Source organism: Apus apus, chromosome 2 (genome assembly GCF_020740795.1).
Source record: "Apus apus isolate bApuApu2 chromosome 2, bApuApu2.pri.cur, whole genome shotgun sequence".
NCBI lineage: Eukaryota > Metazoa > Chordata > Aves > Apodiformes > Apodidae > Apus > Apus apus.
Genome location: NC_067283.1, coordinates 101,995,582 through 102,020,269, shown reverse-complemented (window position 1 = coordinate 102,020,269; position 24,688 = coordinate 101,995,582). Strand labels below are relative to the sequence as shown.

At 41.8% G+C, this 24,688-nt stretch overlaps 1 protein-coding gene and 1 long non-coding RNA gene across 8 annotated transcripts in view; one reads left to right on the top strand and one right to left on the bottom strand.

Annotated features, from left to right (window-relative positions):
* Window positions 1-16,661, bottom strand: part of PTPN2 (protein tyrosine phosphatase non-receptor type 2) — a 35,091-nt gene extending 18,430 nt beyond the window's left edge. For 3 of the 6 annotated variants that reach the window (XM_051610047.1, XM_051610045.1, XM_051610048.1), the window contains exons 1-5: window positions 16,495-16,661; window positions 11,677-11,767; window positions 4,072-4,172; window positions 3,370-3,468; window positions 2,056-2,193 (exon numbers count right to left, since the gene is read on the bottom strand). In XM_051610047.1, coding sequence (XP_051466007.1) covers window positions 2,056-2,193; window positions 3,370-3,468; window positions 4,072-4,172; window positions 11,677-11,767; window positions 16,495-16,563 — 498 coding nt within the window. In that variant the 5' untranslated portion in view covers window positions 16,564-16,661. Of the gene's footprint in view, window positions 1-2,037; window positions 2,194-3,369; window positions 3,469-4,071; window positions 4,173-5,293; window positions 5,403-11,676; window positions 11,768-16,494 lie in introns of those variants that run through there. The other 3 variants (XM_051610046.1, XM_051610044.1, XM_051610049.1) reach the window with 2 other exon arrangements.
* Window positions 16,662-16,873: 212 nt separating this feature from the next.
* Window positions 16,874-24,366, top strand: LOC127381598 (uncharacterized). Of its 2 annotated transcripts, none has more exons than XR_007888764.1 (3): window positions 16,874-16,968; window positions 21,198-21,292; window positions 22,494-24,366. It is a non-coding gene; the product is annotated as an uncharacterized LOC127381598 (long non-coding RNA). The 2 variants fall into 2 exon arrangements; XR_007888765.1 differs by lacking the exon at window positions 16,874-16,968 and adding an exon at window positions 20,584-20,772.
* The last annotated feature ends 322 nt before the right edge of the window (window positions 24,367-24,688 follow it).

Here is a 24,688-nt window from a genome sequence, read left to right as displayed (position 1 = left end):
GATATAAACAAATAAAACCACCAAATGCCTTGATCTAATACTAAAAAACAAACATTGCCACCCCCCCAACTCCACTCATGCTTCCAACTGCTCTTTAGCAAAGCAAAGAACCAACAATATTTCCAAATATTCAGAGGTTGTTTCATTGGTAAGAACACTAAACAAGCACTTCATACAAATGTATTTTGCTTATGTAGTAAGAGAGCTGGGTTGCAGTAATGTAAATTTACTAAGGTTCAAAACAGTCTTAATATAAACACATTTCTAGCTGGAATAGGAAATGCTCTTTTTTTTTTTTTTTTTTAAGTATTCCTGGAATTCAGAGTATATTTGGTTTGTATGTCATCTTATATTCCACACGGCTAAATGTCTTATTACTCTGCCTCTACCAAAGTCCCCTCCAGAATAACCTGTATAAACATAGTTAAGCTCACATTTCAAGTCACTGTGAATACTCAGTTCCCACAAGTTTCATGGTATAATTATCAAATTCTTACAAAAGGCTGCGCTTAACATTTGCAGTGTTATTCTAGAAACTAGGTAGTTTTTCTGTTTGAGCAACCAAGTGTGTTCTCCTTCTTGTAGCACTTGTATAAAAAGAGTACTCTTTGGAGTTTATATTTGTGGAGCCTTATAGGAGTGCTAGGGCCATTAAAATAAACAGCCAATACAGTAAGTTGGTTAAGTATTCATGAAACCGAGTAACATGACATACAAGAAACTCTGTACAGTGTTGATGAGCCTGTACTACCAGATCAAAACAAACTCAGAAATTTAAGTGCCCAATAGCTCCAACATCACGCTGTTCCTCAAGGGATTTCTCTATTTTTCAGCTAATGTTGTGCCCAAACACATATCTATCATGAAAATTGCATCCTTCGAAAATGGAAAGTTTAAGAATAGAGGCCAACATCAACCAGACAATTCCATGAAGAAACCTTTTTGGTGGTTAGGAAAACTTGCCTCAGCTTTCCACAAAGGAAAGTTATTCTTTCCCAGGCACTAGCTTGCAAGCATTACTCCTTTTCCTTTGCTGTCAGTAAACAGACAACTAATAAAAAATTCTTCAGGTCAGTAAGACAGAATTTTATAAAGCTCTTCTTACATTGAACGGACCAAGGAACAACATGCCAAATTTATCACGTTCATTTCATGAGGGAGGTTTTGAATTAACAAATCTTTAAGTACCATTATTAGTTACTATAAATTTAAGTATTTTTTACCAAATATATCACTGTTTAGTTGTACAAAACAACATACAAAAAAAAAATCTTCAAGCTTTCCTTTCCCAAATCCACTGATAAGAATCTTGAATAAAACCTGCCATACTAGCACCTTCATTTAATATAAGGCAAGGTTTATAGGGAGAGAGAATATCTTACAAGACATAGCTGGAACAAACAGACAAGCTCTTCAATCCTGTCTTCAGCTCTGAAACAGAAGCAGCAAATTCCAACCCAAGCTCAGGCCAGGAACAATTTTTCTGAGCTTAACTTGATTAAATTGTCAAAGTGCTTAATTTTAAGAGAAAAGGATGGTTGGTCCTGTGGAGCAAAAGGGGAGGTAAGCAAGAGGAGATAAAGTTACCTATCTACAGGTGGTAATCATCCCGCCCCATAAAAACTTAAGATAGCTGGACTGAATTATATGAAAAACTAAGGTTCCATTAAAAAACAGTAATTACGTAGTCTGATTCCTGATATTCAAAAGAAATTAGAAATTCCAACTCCTAGGTTCCTCTTGTTAAAGTATTTCTTACAGCTCCTTTTAGAATCACCACTACCATCAATTACAATTCAGTATGTAAAGCTATTGCCAAATGGAAAATAAGGTATAAAAATGCTGAAGCTGTTATCTGTTTTAATATGTAGATTAATTCAGGTCTAACTCCCTTACTTATATGCCACACACGTATCTTCAAAATTATCAGAAGCAAAGTACATTAAAATTTTGAGTGTAAAAGCTCAACCAAACCTGTAGTGACAATATGCTAAGTGGTTTTAATTAGATACTGAAGCCCAGGAATATGTGCTATACCGGCAGAGAAAAGCTTACGTTGATATTTTCTAATTGCAGTAGATGTACTGTGTAATAGGATTTGACGTCTTCCGATACTAGCCTCACACGGAACCCTGTTTCACTGAATGTCATAACTTCCTCTTCTTTTGTTGGCCAGTACTGTGCACACTTCACCTAGTTCATTTTTTTAAAATAGGAGAAAAAGAAAAGAAAAAAAAGAAAAATCTGGTTAAGTATCCTAGTGTCTTGTGCTTTGCATGAGCAGATTCTGGGACCCCATTATTCACTACAGTAAATTCAAGTACCTGCTCCCACTTTGAGGAATTGTCTCAGTCCATAATGTTTACAGGCAAGTTACTACAACTGTTACAGCTGTTATGCATTCTAGCTTTATCTGTTTATGCTCTCTTTCATGGCAGACCTGGCATGTTTTGAGATACATGTTAACCCTTCTCCCTCTCCCCTCTCAAACTCTTTACAGAGAAGAGACCTTCATCCAGCTATTTCAGTAACATTTCCCCCTCCATTTCTAACATGTACACCTGCACATTTACTGAGCTGGTGTTACACAACCAGTCTTCCCAAGGCTTGCTGAATCCTGGGAGACTCTAGTGAGAAGACAAAGAACTAAGAAAGCAACGCAAAACCATCTCTTGTCCTTTGTTCCTCTGGTCCTGCACTCAAACTTCTTGTAGGAAAACTTCTGCACAAGAATATGAGTGACTTTTTAATGGATTAGTCAAATATTTTTCACTAAAAAATCTACTCTGCAGAAAAACCATAAACCACAAATGACATGCATTTGTAACCAAAATCCACAGTGGTTTTAAACTCATTAGCAGAAAAACTACATGATAACAGAGGATTCGTGTATGCTGCATGTACACCACCAGCTGTAAAGAATCAAAAATAACTAGACCAGCTTGACAGCTACTGGGCAGCGGCTTGTCTTCATTGTAACAAACTGTTACGATCAATATTTAATAAATATACTACTTTGTTAGATTTAGGAGAAATAATCTAAACATCTTTTAATTCAAACTTATTTTCCCACCTTCCATATGATTCTAGAGCATCTTATACTGCTTTTACTCCATCTTATTTCTATCTGTACATCCTCCTTTCTCAGGATGATACTGTGACCTTTCCAGATGTATATTTATTAAATACTGTTTGCAACAAACAGAATATTGTTTCTTGGCTCCATCCCTTTAACGTTGTATTAACTACATGCTATGCTGTACACCAGTGAGAGAGTCAGTTAGTTCTTTTAACACAACAATCAAACATTGTTCAACTGTATTAAAATGATGTGGCTTACTTTACAACTTCAGGCCTTACGTTACTTACCGATTCTTTTTCGACAATTCTGTTCAGCATGACAACTGCTTTGGTTTGTTGTTGCCATACCATTAGCCAAAAATGACAACATGTATTAGGTAGTGGACCCTGTGCAGTAAAGAAAAGAAAACTGGTGGGAGAAGGTTAGGCAAAGCAGTGCCTGAACACAAGTTAATAGTTCACTGTATGAAAACAGGAAAATGTCCTCCTCTGAAAAGTTCAACCAAATTATTAATAGAATGACAGAAATTACAGGCAAGAAAGTAACCTCCCTGTACAGGCCATGCCAGTAGCTTGTTTTTAAGAAAACAAAACCAAATGATACAACAATACTTTTAGAACTCTGGGAAGGGATGTTTCAGTTTGGACATAAAATATTATTGCGCCATTAGAACAAAAGCTATTGCAGGCATGTTTATAAGATACAACATGAAATAAGGGGTAAAAATATTGTTGCAACCTATTTGCAAAAGAACTGAAGAAAAGAACAAGAGATACTTGAAAAGCTTTACATGCAGTAAAATATCCATACTATTCCCTTTTATATTTTAAGAAAAAGTTAATGTGTTCACTAGATCAAACAGGCAATTAGTATGAGACATATCTAACTCTCAGAGACAAGGAACTATTGAAATACAAACTATGGCTGTACAAAACCGCTTCCCCCAGATTCTTAATCAGTGTAACAACCTAGTAATTGGTACTACTTACCTGTGTTAAAATATAGTATCTCTGAGCTTCTTCTATGACCACTAGGCTGGCATTGATGTAGTCATTCTCGGTGTTCTGCAGTTTTACACGACTATGATCATCTAAAATTCAAAGAAAATTAAGAATTAATGATGTGTTCATCCTGATGAATACTCTCTAACAGGCAAGTTTACGTCTGACAAGCAATTAGAAATAAATTCTGCAGTACTAACCAAATGTCAAACTACAAATAGACATGAAACTAACTTCTCACGTAATTTTTATAACTGCTTGTCTCATTCTCTCCTCAGCATTCCATCATAGTAATTTCAGGCAGCTATTAATAGAAGTTGCTCAGAAAACTGGAATACCCAGTTAAAAAACAGCCACACAAATCAATCCTCCCTCACATGTCAAAAGATGCTCACAGCCATCTCTCAACAGTTGCATTTTCGTAACACAACTCACACCACAACATTTCACTGCATGGTTTCCTTTAAGTTCAGAATTTCAAGATTATTTGTGGACTGAAGTTTCATAGGTTCAGGTAGATTCACAAAGTTAAACTACACAGAAAAAAAATTTCTACTTTCAGTAATTCAAACAAAATCAAAATGATCGATTAAATTTTCCCTGTAATTTATTGTTTCATACTATACAAATAAAAAATACCAAGAAGGGGTACATGCAAAAATGTAGCTATTTAACAAATCTTCCAACTAAATGGAGCCTAATCTAATTACACAGTTTCAATGTCTCACAATTCCACAGACAAGACAGAAGATTCTCATATTTACAGCAGAGACAAGCAAAGGACTATTTAAAATTGTAACATTAATATGAGAAATGCTATCAGACTGTCATACTGAAACACTGCATAATTAAAAAAAAATTAAAAATCATTGTGACTGTTCCTAGAACCTCTTAGTATCTGATTTATTACTGTCTAGGAGACATTCAGGCAACCAGACTTGTTTCTAGTAATTCTTCAGCTATTTATTTATTAGAACTGTATTAAATAAACAGCGTTTTTTGTTTGTACACAACTGCATGCCAGGAAATGAGATCTTACTGACTGCAAAGCCCCTGAAGCTCAACTGCCTAGACAAACTGTTTATGAAAAGAGTAAATAAAAATTAGCAAATTAAAATTAAGAGACTTCAACACATTTCAGAAAAAGATACAAGAGACTCCATAAAGAAACTGAGAGTGAATTCTGGTGCAATGCCAATTTTTAACTTACATTCACCTGATCTAACCCATAAAAGTCATTTAGGGTGCAGACCGATGGCACAGCTGCTATTGAAATGGCAGACCATTTTTATCTCTCCTATCCCCACACCAAAATGCCACCTTCACTGTGACAAACATCTTGGGAAACGCACAAAATCCATCGGTTCTGACACAAGCAACTACCAAGTATCACATTCAGAGCAGCTAGGATAGCTGAACTCAGATTAAGTCCCTCTATCACAGTGACCCTACACAGCACAAGGCTTATCTAAGAAATCCATGAGTACAACCCCAGAGAGGCAAAATTCTGATGGGAATTAAAAAAATAGTCTTGTTCTATGGACTTCTCATATGATTTTATAAATACTTCCCATATGTTTGGAAGCCTGGGGAAAGCACATTTAGTGGGTCTTGATCTACTTTTACACTGTATCTCATCTATCTGCTGTTGGCAACCATCAGAGGATCTTGCTGGACTCAAGGAAAGAAAACAACAGTACATTTACTTTTTTTTTGGAATTGAGATTTGTCATTGTCATCCTACCTCCTTTAGCTGCCAGTTTTTATATGCAGTCACATACAGACATGCAGAGAAGAAAATTATGCTAAAAACCTATTTTTAATACAAAATTATGAGAAAGTTACTGGTGTAGTCTGTTTTCATTAGCATTCCGGCCGTAAGGCAAGGGCATCTTGACTTTCAGGAGTTTTGAAACAATTTATGATATACCTTTATGAAGAAAAAATATTATAAAAGCCAAGACACAGTAAAATTAAGACACACGTTTAAAAGTAAAATATAACTCTTTGTATTATTTTGTCTGGATAGGAAAGTGTTACTTTTTCCTTTCATGTATCACTTGATCTGAAATGTTTCTACTGGAGAGAAACCAAAGACCTTTGTAAATATTACATGTCATTTGCCAACAGGAAAAAACTTAAGATCTTGTTATAGTAAATCACACATACCGGTACTAGTGTTCTCGGAAAGATGACGTAAGCAAGCCCTGTTAACAGTTTAATCACCCAGCAGCAGCTGCTGTACTGCTGCCAGTAGGAGATAACTGCCGAGGCCCTAATGAGGTTTCCTACTGCAATCCTTATAGACATATTTAGCCTTACTTTTTCCTTCTTATAAATTCTGCTTTGTAATTATGACAAATAAAATTTTGAAAGGTTTTTTTAACAAGTCCTTAATTATATACACAGCCTCCCTCCTTCTCTCCAGCTAAAACAGAGGCCATTCTGTAAATACACTGGCATGCTCTCCACAGGACAAAGCAAACCACCAGAGTATATTGATTTCTCTTCTTTCAAGGAAAAAGTTTCCTAAAGAACATAACGACCCAGAAACCTCATTCAAGCCCTGGCTTGCTCTTCTGAATTAAATTAAGCAAGCCAACTTTAGACAGCAAGTTAGCTGCAACACATTTCCCATATGTAAGCCATTTCCAGTTACAAAGTAATTTAGATTTATGTGAATGATAAACCTATCTTAAATCTTATTTTATCTTCCTTATCTTAAATGTTGCCATACCCACAACAGCTAAAATATGGTACTGATTTTCTGAAGTGCTAATTCCCCCATTTCGACAAACTATGCCACATGAAAAGGAAGTGGAAATTTTAAAAATATTTCTCACTCTGCCTGCTGCACTGAGAACTACTCCCAAAACCACGCTGTCAGAGATAAGAAACTCTTTATTACCCACTTTAAGTGAAAACCTGTCCCCTGTCCCACTGATATCACTGACAACACTCCCCATGACTCAAATAAAGCCAAGACTTCACATTACAAATCAATTTGCTCACTCCATGCTAAAAAGAAAATAACACATCCAGTTAAAAGTGAGATGAAATTTTGGGCATTTCACATCACACAGTTCTTGCAGTTGGTTAATGAAGTTTTTTCTTTGAAAACAACTGTGTTTCTAGAAGTGAAGCTACTATACAACTTTAAAAATTATCTTTTACGCAAGAGATGTCTCTGGATCCCCAAATATAGAGCTATTAACAACATACGAGGGTGAAATACTACTTAGTGCATTAAATAAAGCAATAAATAAAACATGTAGCCATAAGCCATTCCAATGACCCAGTTTGACCCTTCCCCACCTACCAACAAATCCTCTTCATTCCATTAATCTAACTCTAGTCTTTCTGAGCTGCTAAATTATTCAAATTACAATATTCTGCCACTAAAAGTCTCAGGTTTCAGAGTTAGCCTAAAGCAAAAGAAAGGCCAAGTGACTTTCTCCTACTCTGTTACTGGTTCTATGTAATGAATGCCATCATAGCAGTCTCTAGCTCATAACACATTCATAGTGAAATATAGGCATAACTACTGGACAAGATCTCCACACTTTTAAGCAGGACTGTGGAAAAAAACTTAAGGTACAATAAAGTTTAGATCACTATGTGCTATACAATTCCCCTCTTCCCCAACCCCAAAGAAAGAAGTACCTCCAAAAGCAGCATATTTCATATCATATGAAACATTTATAACATGTTGCTGGTAACAAAATTTTTTAGAGAATCATTAGATGACAAAAATCATCAATGTCGGCTTCTAATATGGACAACAAGAAGTGCAGTAGTTTTGGACAAAATATCTCCCTGTTCTCAGCACATACACTTGAAACACAAGACAGAAACACATTTTTGCAATTATAATTAATCATCACTGAGTGCAAAATCATCCACACCAGCTCTAACTCTGATCCCTGTAAAACACAAAACTCTTCACACACACACTCTGTGTATATACTCTACGACAACTAGTTGAAAGGTCCAGCAAAAAGTCTGCTCATGGCCTCAGGAAAGAAACCAAAGAAGTCACTACCTCTGACAAACCTCCCACAGCAGCATGATCCATCAGGAGAAAATGTTCAGATTACCTAAGAAACGGGGCTACACACCATATTACAAAGGAAGGCTAAAGATAAAAACAAATAAAACCTTCTATCTGCCCTCCAAAAGCAAAAAAAAAAAAAATTTTAAAAATCCTGCCAATTTTGCAGAGGGCATTTCCTTGTTGCTTCTAAATCTGAGAACAGAGTAAGTAGATCTCTCAAAGTGTTTACAGGCAACCTGAGACACTGGACTATTGACTAAGGATAAGATTTAGAAAGAAAGTAATAACAGAAATCTTAGCTTCATTAAACATCAATAAAGAACAATAAGCTCACAAGTTATTTTCCTCTTAATAATGTTTTCTGAGAAATTATTTCATCTGTCAGGAAATGACTGGCTGTCAAACCAAACCTATTTCAGATTAACTTCCTGTTTCAATACTGCTACATAGCCAAAATATTCATCTCCCTATTCTAGACTAATACCAAACTGCTAGACTACTACTTATTTTGGCCAAGCAGTTAAGTCTTGATGGCTTTTACCCAACCAAACTTGTACACCCCATAGCTCTTTATCCAACAAAACTGGACACTAACAAAAATACTTATGAAACTGGAGACAATGCAAAACTCAGCTGTAATGGGCAAACATTATTAATTTTTCCCAACTAATAGAAAACAACTTTTACCTAGAAACCTACATAAGGGACACAAATTGGTTTCAGCATGCCTACGCTGAAATGAGGCAAACTAACCCAAAGCATTTTTTCCTGGACTTGTAATTGACACTTTTTCCATAAAACAGAATAATCTTTGCATTTCCTCTTGCAGACATACCACGTCAGATTTTAGACTAGCTTGGCCACTATCTAGATGAATAAATCACTTTCTCTCTGCTACAGAGACATAAAGCATTTTCATCAAATTATGTCTTACAGTACCCTTAAGTGGCTAGATCTTAAAAGTTCAGCTGCTTGTTCTGAATGCCTCTGGCTATCAGAAAATTAGTATTATCACCTGTTTTTCATTTAAACACTGTTAAACACCAGAAAAAACTGCAAAGTGAAGGACCAAGGCATTAAGACTGTGTAAGACTGAGTTGTCTTGCACTTCCACAAAGCCAGTTCCTTGCAGAAATGTACCGTGATTAAATGTGTTCCCTCCAGTGACCAAACCACACAGCTTTTACCCCAGCTGCTTTGAAATTTAGGTACTGCTGTCTTGGAATGTTATTTACCATACATTCCCTTTCAGGTTTCTTTGTCCTCTCAACTTTTACCATTGTTACAGAAACAATCGAGTTACATTTGAAAACACACACATAGAATATTCAACAGGAATTAGTTCAAACACAGCCTATTTTCTAGTGCCCAGCTCTGCAGGCAATCTTGATCGTCCAATTCAAATTTTTTTTTTTTTTTTTCATAAATGCTAAAATCTGAGATGTGCATCAAAGTTCACCATCTTAGTTCAGTCATCATGTTACACTTTCATGTAATGACTCTTACTCTTTCCTGAGCCCAACTAATACTTCAAGACTAGATTTTATCTGTCTCTGCTCTTGCACAGGGTCCAGGGATTAATACAATCACATAATTATTTTCCTCCTGGCTAAACCAGCATTCCAGAAGCAAGTTTTGCCATTATTATGACAGGGGTGTTTGGTACTCTTCACTGTCGCAAAACACGTGCCATGATTAAGGAAAATTCTGAGCTCTAAAAAACTACAGGAGATGAATACAACACACACCTCTAAGGTATTATCACAGGCATGATTAGATGCTACTTGAATAACACAATGGTATATTTATTTTTAGAAACACTTTTTTAAAAGAAAGAAAAACCACAAACACATTGAAGGCAGGCTGCCGTTCCCTTTGCAGTAGTGCCCAAGAAATTAAATCCATGGATAGGAGAAACGGTAAACACATGAATACAGCTTCTGCCACAGAAGCTGTGTAGGATACTGGACCCAGGAACATAACTTGGGTCTCATGGGTTCAAATCTAATTTCCAGCCTTCTCTTCTTACAATGCCCCCATCCCAAATTTAGGCATGAAACAGCAAGTGAATAAAACATGATCTACTTCACTGGTAAGACGGTGACATTGTGCTGTAACAGGACAGCAAACTTGAGACATTCAGTAGCTCTGCATAGATCAACTAAGGTCCAGGAGAAGCCCACCTCCCTTTGCTGAATGTACAGTGGAAGTTAAGTAAGACTTGATGTATCTTCTTCACAGCTGCACATGCCTCAAGCAGGCCATACTACGGAATGCCATGCAGACACAGCAGAGAGGCTGAACTCTTAAGTTCAGTTTCATCAGAGTGCAGGATGAGATTTAGAATTAAGCCAGACTGGATCCATGTGGTGCAAACACCCTGCACAAGTCTGTATTCTGGCAGAAGCCTAATGAGCAGCACACAGCGCTGCATCAGACCAGCCTGACTCAATCCGAGACCCTCTCCGTGTAATTTTGAGAAGTGCTACACATATGCTGTTACCACAGCTTTCAACTGGAAACAAGGAGTTCAGCACTTCTCCAAATCTTACAATAGGTATTCAGATCAGGCTCTCAAATGAAAAGCCCCAATACACTAGCAACCTTCCAAAAATTCCTGATCCATAACAAGAAGGTTTTTATAAGCTTTTGGTGCTCTGGGAAACTTAGTACTAAAGAACACACAAACACTTAACCTGTTCTGACTTCAAAATTTTGTAGAAAAATGAAGGTGGTCCTAAGTTTTTTTTTTCCTAGTCTTGAAAGTTATTTATTATAGTTTTCTGATTTTGGATTACAGTTTCTAAAGTAAATGCTGTTAAAAAAAAGTCCACAACACCTCAGCAGCAAGGCTACTGGTAAAAAAACCCAAAACAACACAAAGCTGTCTTCACCTGAGATGTAAGACCATCATGTCGGAAAGACTGTTTTATGGCAGGTCATAACACACAAAGCACTCCGTACTCTATCTACTTGCACTGACAAAACTAAAGAACAACTTCATGCATACATTCTTCAAACAGACAAAAAGAACAACATCTCAAGTATTTTTAAAAGCAACAGTAGAAATCAAGTGGCATTTACCCAGACAATCTTATAAACGTGCAGAATTACTTAGCCCAAAAAGAAACTGTCTGTCTTAGTCAAGGCTTATTAACTTAATTTCTGTGTTCAGGAGATGCCGATTTTTTTTTTTAAATGACAAAGCAATATTAAAAAAATAATTTCCTTATGAGAAAATATATCTAAAATATTACTTTGCCATTCACAAACATTTACCTACATACTAATAACTATGATTTGCAATCATCTCTCATTCACCATTCAGCACAATGAGTTTAGCCTGCAAACTTTTTTCCCTTCTGTTATACACATTCGTGTACATTAAGAAAAAAACATTTATCATAGGATACATGCTTACAGAAATAAACAAAATAGAAGACATATAATGACTGTGATTTATAAGCTACTGTATTTAGAAATAAACTAAGTAAAAAGTCTAGAAAGTTTACTGCAGTAATTACAGAAACAATACTTACATGGACTAACATCTCTGTATCTGTTTCGATTTCTGTTTTCTGGGTATTTTGCAACTCTATGAGGGTAGTCACTGGATTTATGCCGAATTTCCTGTAAAAGACAAAAAATGCAATTTACTTATAGCCAGTAAGCTGGTTGAGGTTAGTGTTCTACACATCCTATTGTAACACTTTCAAGCTTATTTATTAATCAAGGTTATTTATAATTAACATTTTTAAACCAACCTTTACTACACCTAGTGTTATTCTTACTAAGAAAACATGTCACTCATTCTTAGCCAATCTGTTGCCACTTAGATCTTCCCACATTTGCCTAACGCCACCAAATTAACAACAAGCACAAACTGTTAAGCAACTGATGTAGCAGGAACAAAGGAAAAAACCCCAGTTATGTGTTATGCTTACAGTTTACCTCAAACTTGCATGTTATCTCCCACAGTAATGAGACCCAGACAGACAGAACTGCCAGCAGTATAGTCCTAGCTCCTTTACATCAATCAGCAGCATGAATCTCCACAAAGGTACCTGAAATAATTAATGATTTTACGGCCGCTGTTAACAGCCACAATGTTATTCTTGGTGGTTTGTCAGATCAACCCACATAACTGTAGTAGTTAAATATGACCCAGTATGAACGAACAATTCTAGACTCATAAATATTGCGGAGGTCATTGCTAGTCCACTCTCCATCATCTTCGGTAAGTCATGGGTAACAGGAGAGGTGCCTGAGGACTGGAGGATGGCAAACGTCACTCCAGTCTACAAGAAGGGCAAGAAGGAGGACCCGGGTAACTATAGACCGGTCAGCCTCACCTCCATCCCCAGAAAGGTGATGGAACAACTTGTCCTTAGCACTATCTCTAGGCATATCAGGGAGATGGGGGTCATCAAGAGCAGTCAACATGGTTTTACCAAGGGTAAGTCATGTTTGACTAACCTCATAGCCTTCTATGAGGAAATTACTAGGTGGATAGATGATGGTAGAGCGGTGGATGTGGTCTATCTTGATTTCAGTAAAGCATTTGACACCGTCTCCCACAGCATCCTTGTAGATAAGTTGATCAAGTATGGGTTTGATGATCAGGCAGTGAGGTGGATCAAGAACTGGTTGAAAGGAAGAAGTCAGAGAGTTGTAGTCAATGGGGCAAAATCTAGTTGGAGGCCTGTGACTAGTGGAGTCCCTCAGGGGTCGGTACTGGGACCGGTGTTGTTCAACATCTTCATCAACGACCTGGATGAGGGTACAGAATGTACCCTCAGCAAGTTTGCTGATGACACCAAGCTGGCAGGAGTGGCTGACACACCAGAAGGCTGTGCTGCCATTCAGAGAGACTTAGACAGGCTGGAGAGTTGGGCGGGGAAAAACCTGATGAAGTTTAACAAGGGCAAGTGTAGAGTTTTGCATCTGGGGAAGAAAAATGTCATGCACCAGTACAGGTTGGGGACTGACCTGCTGGAGAGCAGTGTAGGTGAAAGGGATCTGGGGGTCCTGGTAGACAGGAGGATGACCATGAGCCAGCAATGTGCCCTTGTGGCTAAGAAGGCCAATGGCATCCTGGGGTGTATTAGAAAGGGTGTGGTTAGTAGGTCAAGAGAGGTTCTCCTCCCCCTCTATTCTGCATTGGTGAGGCCGCATCTGGAGTATTGTGTCCAGTTCTGGGCCCCTCAGTTCAAGAAGGACAGGAAACTGCTTGAAAGAGTCCAGCACAGAGCCACAAAGATGATTAAGGGAGTGGAACATCTCCCTTATGAGGAAAGGCTGAGGGAGCTGGGTCTCTTTAGTTTGGAGAAAAGGAGACTTGAGGGGTGACCTCATCAATGTTTACAAATACGTAAAGGGTGAGTGTCAAGAAGATGGAGTTAAGCTTTTTTCAGTGATGACCACTGATAGGACAAGGAGTAATGGATACAAATTGGAGCATAGGAGGTTTAAGGTGAGTATCAGAAAAAAAAAATTTACTGTGAGAGTGACAGAGCACTGGAACAGGCTGCCCAGGGAGGTTGTGGAGTCTCCTTCTCTGGAGACGTTCAAAACCCGCCTGGACGCCTTCCTGTGTGATGTGCTCTAGGTGACCCTGCTCTGGCGGGGGGGTTGGACTAGATGATCTTTTGAGGTCCCTTCCAACCCCTATGATTCTATGATTCTATGATATCAATGTGAAATCACAGCCTGCTTTCCCTCAGGCATTATTACAAACATTTCAATAACCTGCATTTGAAAGATACTAAAGCATACTAATTTACACACTATTTTAAGGAGCATACTGTTCACATACTCTGAATGTTGAGTTTTATTAATTTTTTTTGTCTCAGCGTGTATGTTGCACAATTTGACTAGGATATAAGATTTACCTTGTGTAGACAACTGAAAACACAGCTAAAGTGCTATTGATGAGCAGCCTCCAATTAATTGAACTATCCCTTTATATCTCTGTACTGATGCAATCTCAGCAGACATGTTGCATGATATAAAATTAACAATATCTTATTTTGAAGTCTCCTTTTGTTTTTAGATGCTGTTGCTACATGCAATTATTACGTCCCAAAGAGCATTTAAATCTCTCTTTACAACAAAGCATTCTTTGGTCTTCTCTATGTTTCCACCATCTTCTTTGTCTTCTCAAATTTCCTAAACAGTCTTTGAATTCCCAGAAAACCAATGTAGCTAAAAAGGACTTCCATGGAAATCTAACACACATAAGAAAGCTCAATTTTTTAGCATCTGGAGTATGACATGACTCAAGTGCAGTGCTAACTTGTAAAGAACCTAAACCATAATGTGGAGCAGCAACTGTCAAGTACCAATATTTGTATAAAAATCTCTTGACCTAATAGACAATCAGTTTGATTATTCTGATACAGCACATTGGAACTTTTTTCTCCTGTTTATGTGGTTTACAAGCTTTGGGAGCAACCACGTGCACGTTGAATAAATCTATCTGGCAGACATTCACAACCAAGTTCCCAATAAATGCAAATTTTGTATTGCTTCATAACAGGATGCAACATACTGTGTCTTTAAAAGCACTGGCAACCCCTGTACACAGAAATACACCTGCAATTTGGTTAAAAAATTATTAAGCAGCTAGAAACAATACCACAGTGATGGGGGGAGTGGGCTTGTTAAAAAGAGTTAAGCCTAAGGAAGTCTGATGACTAGTTCTAAAATCAGTTTACCCACATACAATCCAACATCGCAAACTGGAGAAACAAACGAGATACCAGATGTAACATAACACATATTATACAACAAAAATGTGCACTGAAAAAAAACTAAATCAGTATTATTTATCCAGTCATTAAATCAGATTGGATAAGAGCTCTGGGAGTAAGCATAAATATTCAAAGCTTCATAGGACTTTACCACAAGCCTTGGCAAATTCGTGGAACTGAGAGGCAAATACACAAAACTGCTCTCAGCAAGAACTAAAAACATCCCAATACTCAACTTTTGTTTTCTACAGAGAAACACTTATCAGGGCAAGACTGTACATTTCATATACAATACTATGATGGGAAAATACCCACCTAAACAAAAACTCACCATAAAAACAAGTAATCAGCTATTAAGAGTATTTTCTACAAGTCTGTGTTACTTATAATTTGCTACTTTATCTTTCAGTTTTTAAGCAGACCTGTATTCTCTGGCTTTAATATAAAACAAACGGGTTAAGTACCCTGAAAAAAAATCCTGAGTTTGCAAAATATACAAAATTGGGGAAATGTAAGATTCTAATACAAAAAAACTTATTAAAAATACTTCACAGCATAGATGTAGTAAAATTAAAAATTTATATACAAGGTTTATCAGTTCAATATGTAATTGTCTCTTTCATTTACTTCTCCAAGTACTATTAATAATATTAAAACTACTTGGGAAAGCTAACTTGTTCAGTCTGGATATACTAGTTATCATGTGTGTGTATTTTTCTACAGTAAAAGCACCGGTTGCAGAGTTCTTCCTTTACACTTTCATGTCTTTACCTTAACAGAGGTTATTTCTGTTACTCCCTGTAAAATTCAAAGAACCGTTCAGTTCCATAACATACCTCTAGAAATACACATAAATCAAACACACTGCTAACTTAACGGGGAAAAAGCACAACTTAGTCAAGAGAGCTTCCATTTTGGGTTGGTTTTCCTCATTCGTGAAAGAGCACTGCAAAATATACACCGGCTCTAATAACTGCCCTAGTATCCTAAGTATTAGGTATAAAAGTTATGGAACCGACCAGAGACTACTGCTACACATTAGTCATTGGCTTTTTCTGTAGAAAAACAGGACAAAGCGGCGCATGTTCCGAGCTACCGCGGTGGAGGCCTCCTGCAGACGCCCCGCAGGCGACGGCAGCGGCCGGAGGCGGGCGAGGAGGATGCGCGGGTGCCCGAGGAGCGGCTGCGCAGCGGCTTCAGAGCCGGAGCCGCCACCCCAGGCCCCACCGACAACCGTTACACGTTCCATCCCGCCCGGCAACCGCGGGGAGAACACGCCCGGCTCAGCCGGCCCGGCTCAGCCCTCCGCGCCCAACCCGCCGCCAGCCCCGGGGCTGCGGGACCGGCCGCCCCGCCGCGCCGCGCAGGCGCACGGGGGGGGTGGGGGGGGGAGCCCGCACCGCTCCGCGCCTGCGCGCGGCCCGGCTCCCGCACCCCCGGCCCGCGGAGCATGCGCGGCGCCCGCCCGCAGTTTCGCTGCGTGCACCTGAGCTCCGGCCGCGGGCCCGGCGGCTTCCGCTGCCCGCCGGGGCGGCACCTCCCGGCGGCGGGCGCTGCCGGCGGCGCGGCCCTCGCCCCAGCGACCCGGCGCCCGCCTTCGCTCACCAGATAGCGCGCCTGCCAGTCGTTGGTGCCATCGATCTCCTGGAACTCCTGCTCGATGATGGCGGACATGGCGGCGGCGGAGGCGGCCAGAGCGCGAGCCTGCCCGGCGGCCGGCGAGCTCGCGGCGCCTCGCGCTGTGCCCGCCGCAGGGGAGCAGCCCGCGCGCTCCGCCCTGCCGCCGCGCGCGCACACATAGACCCGCCGCGGGGCCGCGCTGCCGCCGGCGGAGCGCGCGTGCGCACGGGGCGCCTCCGCCCACCGAGCGGGGCGAGACCCCGCCCCCTGGAGGGAGGGGGGGAGCACCTGGGGAGACGTCAGGGGAGCCGGGGGGGGGGGGGAGGGGGGAGGCTGGGGGGCTGGGCCGATCCCCCTCCGGTGGCCGGGCGGCTGGGCCGGCCTCCCTCCTGCGGCTGCTGGTGGTACAAGCAGAAGCAGGAAAGGACGGACGTGTCAGGCAACGCGAGGACGGCCAGGGTGGGCACAGCGGGTTGCCCAGGGAAGCGGTGGCTGCCCCCTCCCTGGCAGCGCTGAAGGGCAGGCCGGGTGGGGCTCCGGGCTGCCTGGTCTGGCGGGAGGGGTCCCTGCCCGTGCAGGGGGGCTGGGACTGGACGGTCTTTAGCCTTCAAGGTCATTCTGCGGTTCTGGGATCTCCCAAGCAGAAAGGCAGGGACGCGGCGGCCCCTCTGCCAGTGCCTCCCGGGCGACGGCTTCGCGGGGGCCGAGCCAGACCCGAGGCCAGGCGGGGGGCTGTGCTGCCCAGCCGCCGGGAAACCCGCAGCGCAGCGGCGTCACGGAGACGTGCCGGTAGCCCTTCGGGTGGCCGCGCTACGAGCCACACCTCAGCGCGGGCTGCTGATCAGCGTGCGGCGGCTTCAAGCACCCGCGGCGCTCACCAGTGCCGCACGGGGGAAGAGCTCCGAGCGCCGCGCTGCCTCCTCGCGGCCCGGGGACAAGCCCCGCCGCCGCCTCTCGGCAGGGTCAACCGTCCCGGCTGTAACCCCGGGCCCCCCCTCACGAAATGTGGAGGTTTCACGGATAATCAACATGTTGACCCTCCGCGCCCTGCCCCAGCAGAGCCCTCCCCGCCCCGGCTCTGCCGCCCCCCCCCGGCCCCGCCCCCCGCCGCGTGGCCACGCCCCTCGCCGCCAGGCTCCGCCCTCGCCGCTTGGCCACGCCCCCGGCCCCGCCCCCCGGGCTGCGCTGGTGCTCCCGGGTCCCGCCGGGCCCCCTCAGCCGCCAGCCCCCCTGGAGGGCTCCATCACCGGGCTGGGCCTGGGAATCCACAGCCTCCAGAGTAACCATCTGCGCGGTCCTGCACCCGGCCGTGCTGCCGCCGTGCTGCCCTGCGCGCCGTTCTTGCTGTGGCCACTGGGCCGGGCCTCGGGTGGTGTCTGAGGAGAGCTTCAGGTGTGTGATGCGAGGGGGAAAGGTCGAACGAGTGACGCACTCACACCTCCAGCCTGCTGATGCGGTCCTGTTGCGGGGCTGCTGAGGGGCCGCCGTGCCGGCCAGCGTTGAAGCAGCACAGGGGGAAAGCCACAGTCACACAGGCAGCCAGGGATGGTGCCTGACAGAGGCACTGCCCGCGGTATTCCTGGAGGCTGGAGGTTGCATGCTGGAGAAGAGTGGGTTCAATGATCCAGCATGAGTTCATGCTCCCTGCCGCTGTGGTGTTTCCTACTATAAAACACAGGGACGAGGGTCAGTATGACACAAGAAATGAATGCGTGGTTACGCAGGTAAGGCAAATATTTTTGGAACGGACTTCTGGCTTTGATGTCCAAAAGCCTGTCATTGGTTATTGCATTTCCTTCCTGTCTGTGGGCTGCAGTGCAGTGACAGTGCTCCAAATCCATCAGCTGACGTGCTCCCTCAGGTCCTGTAATCCTGGTATCTTGTACACCGGGGAACTGCATGGTGCATCTCTGAAGCATAGTTGATGGGACAGTGTGGAGCAGTACTATTGGAGAAGAGTCCAAGAAGACTTGTAACAGAAGGAAAGTTTATGGCCTTTGGAAACGGGGCTTGGCAACTTATGAGGAATACCAAGATGTAGTGAAGCTATGCAGGGGGGAAATTAGAAGGGCCAAGGTCTTGTTCAACATATTCAGCAGCGACCTGCCATCCAGTGTGACCTGGACAGGCTGGAGAGTTGGGCAGAGAAGAACCTAATGAGGTCCAATAAGGGCAAGTGTAGGGTTCTGCACCTGGGGAGGAAGAACCCTATGCACCAATATAGGTTAGGGGTAGACCTGCTGCAAAGCAGTTCCAAGGAGAAGGATCTGGGAGTCCTGGTAGATAGTAAATTATCCATGAGCAAGCAATGTGCCCCTGCCTCCAAGAGGGCCAATGGAATCCTGGGGTGAGTGTGGCCAGTAGGTCGAGAGAGGTCATTCTACCCCTCTGCCCTGGTGAGGCCACATCTGGAATACTGTGTCCAGTTCTGGGCTCCCTAGTTCAAGAGAGACAGGGAACTACTAGAGAGTGTCCAGTGGAGGGCAAGGAAGATAACTGGGGGACTGGAGCATCTCTCTTATGAGGAAAGGCTGATAGAGCTGGGACTGTTTAGCTTGGAGAAAAGAAGGCTGAGTGGAGACCTTGTTAATGCCTATGAGTATCTAATGAGGTGTAAGGAGGATGGAGCAGGCTCTTTTCAGTAGTTCCCAATGACAGGACAAGGGGCAATGGGCACAAGCTGGAACATAGGAATTTCCATTTAAATATGAGGAAAAACTTCTTCATGAGGTTTTTTTGACACAGTCTCCCATAACATCCTTGTGAGTAAGCTCAGAATATGTGGGATAAAATAATAATTGATAGTGAGATGGATTAAGAACTGGCTACACAATAGAGCCCAAAGAGTGGTGGTCAATGGTGCAGAGTCCAGCTGGAGACCTGTAACTAGTGGAGTCCCTCAGGGATCAGTGCTGGGTCCAGTCCTGTTCAACATCTTTATCAATGACCTCGATGATGGGACAGAGTGTCTCCTCAGCAAGTTTGCTGATGACACGAAGCTGGGAAGATTGTCTGATTCACCTAAAGGCTGTGCAGCCATTCAGTGAGATTTGAACAGGCTGGAGAGCTGGAAAAAAAAAAAGGAATATAATGAGGTTCAACAAGAGCAAATGCAGAGTTCTGCACCTGGGAAGGAACAACAAAATGCACCAGTACAGGCTAGGAGGTGATCTGCTAGAGGGCAGCTCCATGGAGAAGGACCTTGGAGTCCTGGTAGACAACAAGTTATCCGTGGGACAACAATGTGCCCTTGTGGCCAAGAAGGCCAAAGGTATCTTGGGGTGCATTAAGAGGAGTGTCTCCAGCAGATCGAGGGAGGTTCTCCTCCCCGTCTACTCAGCCCTGGTGAGACCTCCCTTGAAATATTGTGTCCAGTTCTGGGCTCCCCAGTTCAAGAGGGACAGGGATCTACTTGAGAGAGTCCAAGAGAGGCTATGAGGATGACTAAGGGACTGGAACACCTGCCTTACAAGGAAAGGCTAAGAGACCTGGGGCTTTTCAGTCTAGAGAGAAGACTGAGGGGGGATCTAATGAATGTCTATAAATACATGAGGGCTGGACATTAAGAAGGCAGGGACAACCTCTTTTCACTTGTGCCCTGTGACAGGACAAGGGGCGATGGATTCAAACTCAAGCACAGGAAGTTCTACCTCAACATGAGGAGGAACTTCTTAACTGTGCATGTTAAAGAGCACTGGAACAGGCTCCCCAGAGAGGTTGTGGAGTCTCCTTCTCTGGAGACTTTCAACACCTGTCTGGATGCCTTTCTGAGTGATCTGCCCTAGTGATTTTTAGGCTACAGTTTGCAGCCTAAGGCCTTATTACTCCAACTACTCATGCTAAGTCAAGTCACTTATGTCAAGCAGTTTTCAGTTTGCCCAAATCTTAACCATTTCTAGAAGCAATTCTAATATTCCTTTAGTCAATCTATTTATATTCCTTTAATTAATATATGAATTCTAATATTCTTCTGATCAATCTATTTTTACTTTCAACAAGTATGCTCATGGCATGTCTTCCCAGGTAACTCAAAGAAATGTTACAGAAGATTTTCTTCACCTGTGGGTTCAAGCATGGAAATTGATACAGGGAGTAACTTTTCTTGATTTTTACTGCCTGCAAGACTGAGGGAGAGAGAGAGACCATGTCCCTAATTCTGCAAGAGTTCTTTACTTAACGTGCTACATGTGATCAGCTGTGAAATAAGCAAATTAAGACAACATTTGTGAATTATTATTCTGATTTTGGAGTGCAGAGGAGAATGTAAGTGCCCATCCTCAAGATAATTATCCTTTTTAATATAGAGTTATTTGAATGCCTGTTTCAATGAACAAAGAGCATTCTTAACCTCAGAAAACTGATCTTGCACAAGCTGGGTGTAAGAATGGAAATAGATACTTAGAAAATGTTAAAATAACAAATTTTAATAAAGAAATTACAATATACAGCTTCCTCACTGATTTTAGTCTTCAGTCAGCTTTTCTCTGGATATGAACTTGCTGACCAACCTGTATTTGTAGCATTTGATATTACAGCCTTTTTTACCCTTTGCTGGAGCTGCCTGTATGTCACAGACATTGAGTTGCCCCTGAAGCCATCCAGCATGGATCACAGTGGAAGGAGTGTCCTGTCTGTCCAGAGAGCAGAGAGAAGCTGCCTGACGATGTGTTACTTTCTCTTTATTCTAGTGCAAAGGCCAGGGAAGACTTGGAGGTTCCTGCCTGTGGCGTGTGAGATGTTGTGCTTGAGTTCAAGGACAGCCCTATCCGCCAAGGATCACTCCGTGTGTATCAGCTGAGTGGGTCATTGAGATGCTGGTGTGTTGAGATGGACACAGGAGAACTGGTAGTTTTGATATATAAGCACAGAAACCTATTCTTCTCTTCTAATTAGCAGCTGTCATGCATATGAGAAGCTTGTGCTTGTCATTGCTTATGATATTTGGGGTTGTGGTTTGTATCAGGAAAGCACTGTAATTGTGTTACTAGAAGAGGGAGTTCTATGACAGCAGCTGCGTTTAGGATCTGTAACACAAACCAGTGCCTAGAGAACAGCTCATGGAAACCTAAAGGAAGTGTTTATTAATTGTGACTTACAGCTGGCTTAGAAGAGCAGTAACTGGTAAACCAGGGGTTTCTGGAAAAATTGCCATTGTTTGCTTTTTGGTTGTTACTTTTTACTGCAAATATGCTGGAAATGTTGCACCAGTTCTCTGGTTTTTGGGAATTGAGCCCAGGATAGGTCCAGGACTACAGTTATGGAGGAGAACAGTATACACAATATAAACCAAGTACAGTCACTAGAAAACTTTATTTATTCTGTTGCCATTCATATATTCCAGTTCTGTACTAGCTGTGCAGCCAAGCCCAGACAAGTACTACAGAAACTCTTTAAACTCTTGAGATAGCATGAGACATATGCAAAGCAGGATAATGGTGTCTCTGGAATGTGTGGTATATTGCTAGTGTTTTCTGTCTGTATACAGATAAATCAGTACTTATTGCAATGTTTTCCTATTAAAATATCTGATAATTTGAGAAGCCCCTTGCAGTGCTGACAAGATAGTCACTCCAGGGTAGTTGGTTTCCACAGCAGTTCTGATCTCAAAATTGGTTTTGGTGCCCTTGCTCATCTGAAAGACCAATCAAGTAAGTTTTAAAATGGTGTTTGTCCACTGATGTTGGCCAATTAACTGTAATACCAGCCCAGAATAGAAGAAGTACTTGTTCCTCCATGTGTACTTTTTTTTTTTTTTGGTCATTCAGTGGGATTAGTTAATTATTATTTATTGAGAATTAACCTGCTTTGTGCCATTTCTCTGGGAACCATTTTGGATATTAGTAGGTGAAGAATAAGTTCTTCCCTGAGGTTGTTTTATACACTCCATATCAATCTTAGCCATTAAGGAAGAAAGCTGTAATGTGCTTAAGCTTGCTACCATGTGAGAGGATGAGAACATATCTTTCCTGATTTAAATCTTCTAGCCCAAGGCCTAAAGGAGAAGAGGATCCTCCCTTCTCCCATGAACTGGATCGGATTGGGAATCCAGAAGGGCTAGCCACTCTTCTGGCATCTGAGAGGGAGCAGGAGAAGCTGAATTAAAAGGTCCAATGCTCAGGATGAAACCGGTTTCATTTCTTCTGTGTTTTTACAGTGGAGTTTTCCTATTTCAGACTTTTTGGGACTGTATTCCTTGTTCAAGTGAACATTAAAATTCCTTTTACTGAAAGCAGATGTCAGTGCAAATAGCTGTCCTCAGCTGTATGATTGATTTCCTCCCCCCTGTCCAAAGCAAATCCTTGTAGCAGTAACAGAAGCGCAAGGGACCTAAACAGGTTTGCACTCAGCTAGGAAAGCCTGTCACATTGGTCACAGGTCCACAACAGTGGGATTCTAGTGTCCAATGTCTGTTAAAAAATGGCTATGTAATAGAAGTGATAGAATTATGGAAGCTGTAATTATGCTCTGAAGAGAAGGACAACACAGCTGTGCCCACACTAAATGACTGCCCAAATTGTAGACTGGAGTTCTGGATAGAAGAAATTAATGGGGAAGGAAGAAAGGAAAGATGAAGTTCTATTTAGGAAGTCTGTCTTATAGTCCAGAGGTCTGTCCCGGTCTGGATGGCACTAAACTCCTATAGTGAAGCTAAAATATGTAGAGTGTGAAAAGAAAACAGCTGGCATAAGTGGTGTCATAAGGCAAGGGACACTAGCAGGCAGAAAAGGCAGCCAGCCAGGATGGCTGATGGGTAGAACGACTTCAGGCTCTGCTGTGGCTTTGTGAAGCAGCCCTTCCAGCAACCTGAGGTGGAGTGTGCAGCCAGCCACAAAACCTAATGCCTATGAGTCGCTGCAAGGGGTGTGGGTTACGGCTACAGGAAGAGAAGAGCCAGTTGCCAAAAGAAAGATGACTCCAGGTTATTGTTTTAATTGCTTTTAGAGAGGATCTTGCTTGCTGGGGATGGTTTGTATACATTACTTTATTTTCTGTGCCTCTTTCCTTTTAACCTCAGCTACAGTGTCATTTATTACAATTATAGTTTGCAAATGAGAAAGTCTAAATCAGTGAGTATCCTGACTGGCTTGATGGCATTCCACATTGCTGGTTAGGAGGAAATTTTTTACTAGAAACAGCATCCATAGAAACTGCCTATGGCTAACAAACATAGTTTTCACATTTGAAGTTTACCGAGACTTGTATTTTTTTGAAGGTCATTGGTTTATTAGATTTAAAAAATCTGTTCCTCACAGACAGAGCAGAGCTGTTGCACACTTATGCCATTTCTAATCTCACAGTTATTATTTCAAATAATCACTTTACATTACTGTATAGTGGTTGAAGAGGTGACTAAACTGCAGTTCTGGAACAGCTTTATGTTGCCTGGTGAGTCTTTCAATTCATAGTCTCTCATAATTTTGTAATCATGTTATCATGATATTGTAACTTTTCTACAGCACAGATTCTGTATTTTAGTGGCTTCCAGGCTTGTTTATACATTATTTTCATCTACATTCAAGGTTATCTTCCAAAGTACAACATTAAAGGCATTCTCTGAATTAGAGCTGAGAAGGTTGCAATGCACGACTCCTACCAGTGTTATTTGCTAGGAGAAGTTCTTGTCAGAAAATACTGCTTTGGCAAAAGAAGATTTTGTATGGAGGAGTATCGGTAAATGCTTATGTTGTAAATTTGTGCTCTCAGTTTTATGTTCCAGTTTTTCTTTGGATTTCCCAGCATCTGAACAAAGCAATTATGCCTGTTTTCATGGGTATAAAAGCCTCCAAGTTGTGTTTGCTTTTCCCCCACCCCCATATAGTTGGAAATAAAATAATAAAAATGTTTTTGGCAATGTGATTTAGGATTGTAATCCAATTTGTAATTTATGTCTCTGCATTAGGTGACCTGAAGTGCCAATAACAGGAAGGAGGTTTATTTTACTACTAGCTGTAATAATTATTTAAAAAAATCTTACTGTTAGCAACTTCATAGAATCTTGAATCTACCATGAGGTGGTGAGCGTTCAACATATATTACAATAATTACTTCTCTCTTTCCTGTGCTAGCAGAAGTAGATCTGTACAAGATTTGTGATATATTTGCCTGTTTTTAAGTTGATATTAATATATCTGATTTCATACAGTTTCCCGTATAAGCTCATCCTGTTGAGATAATCAAC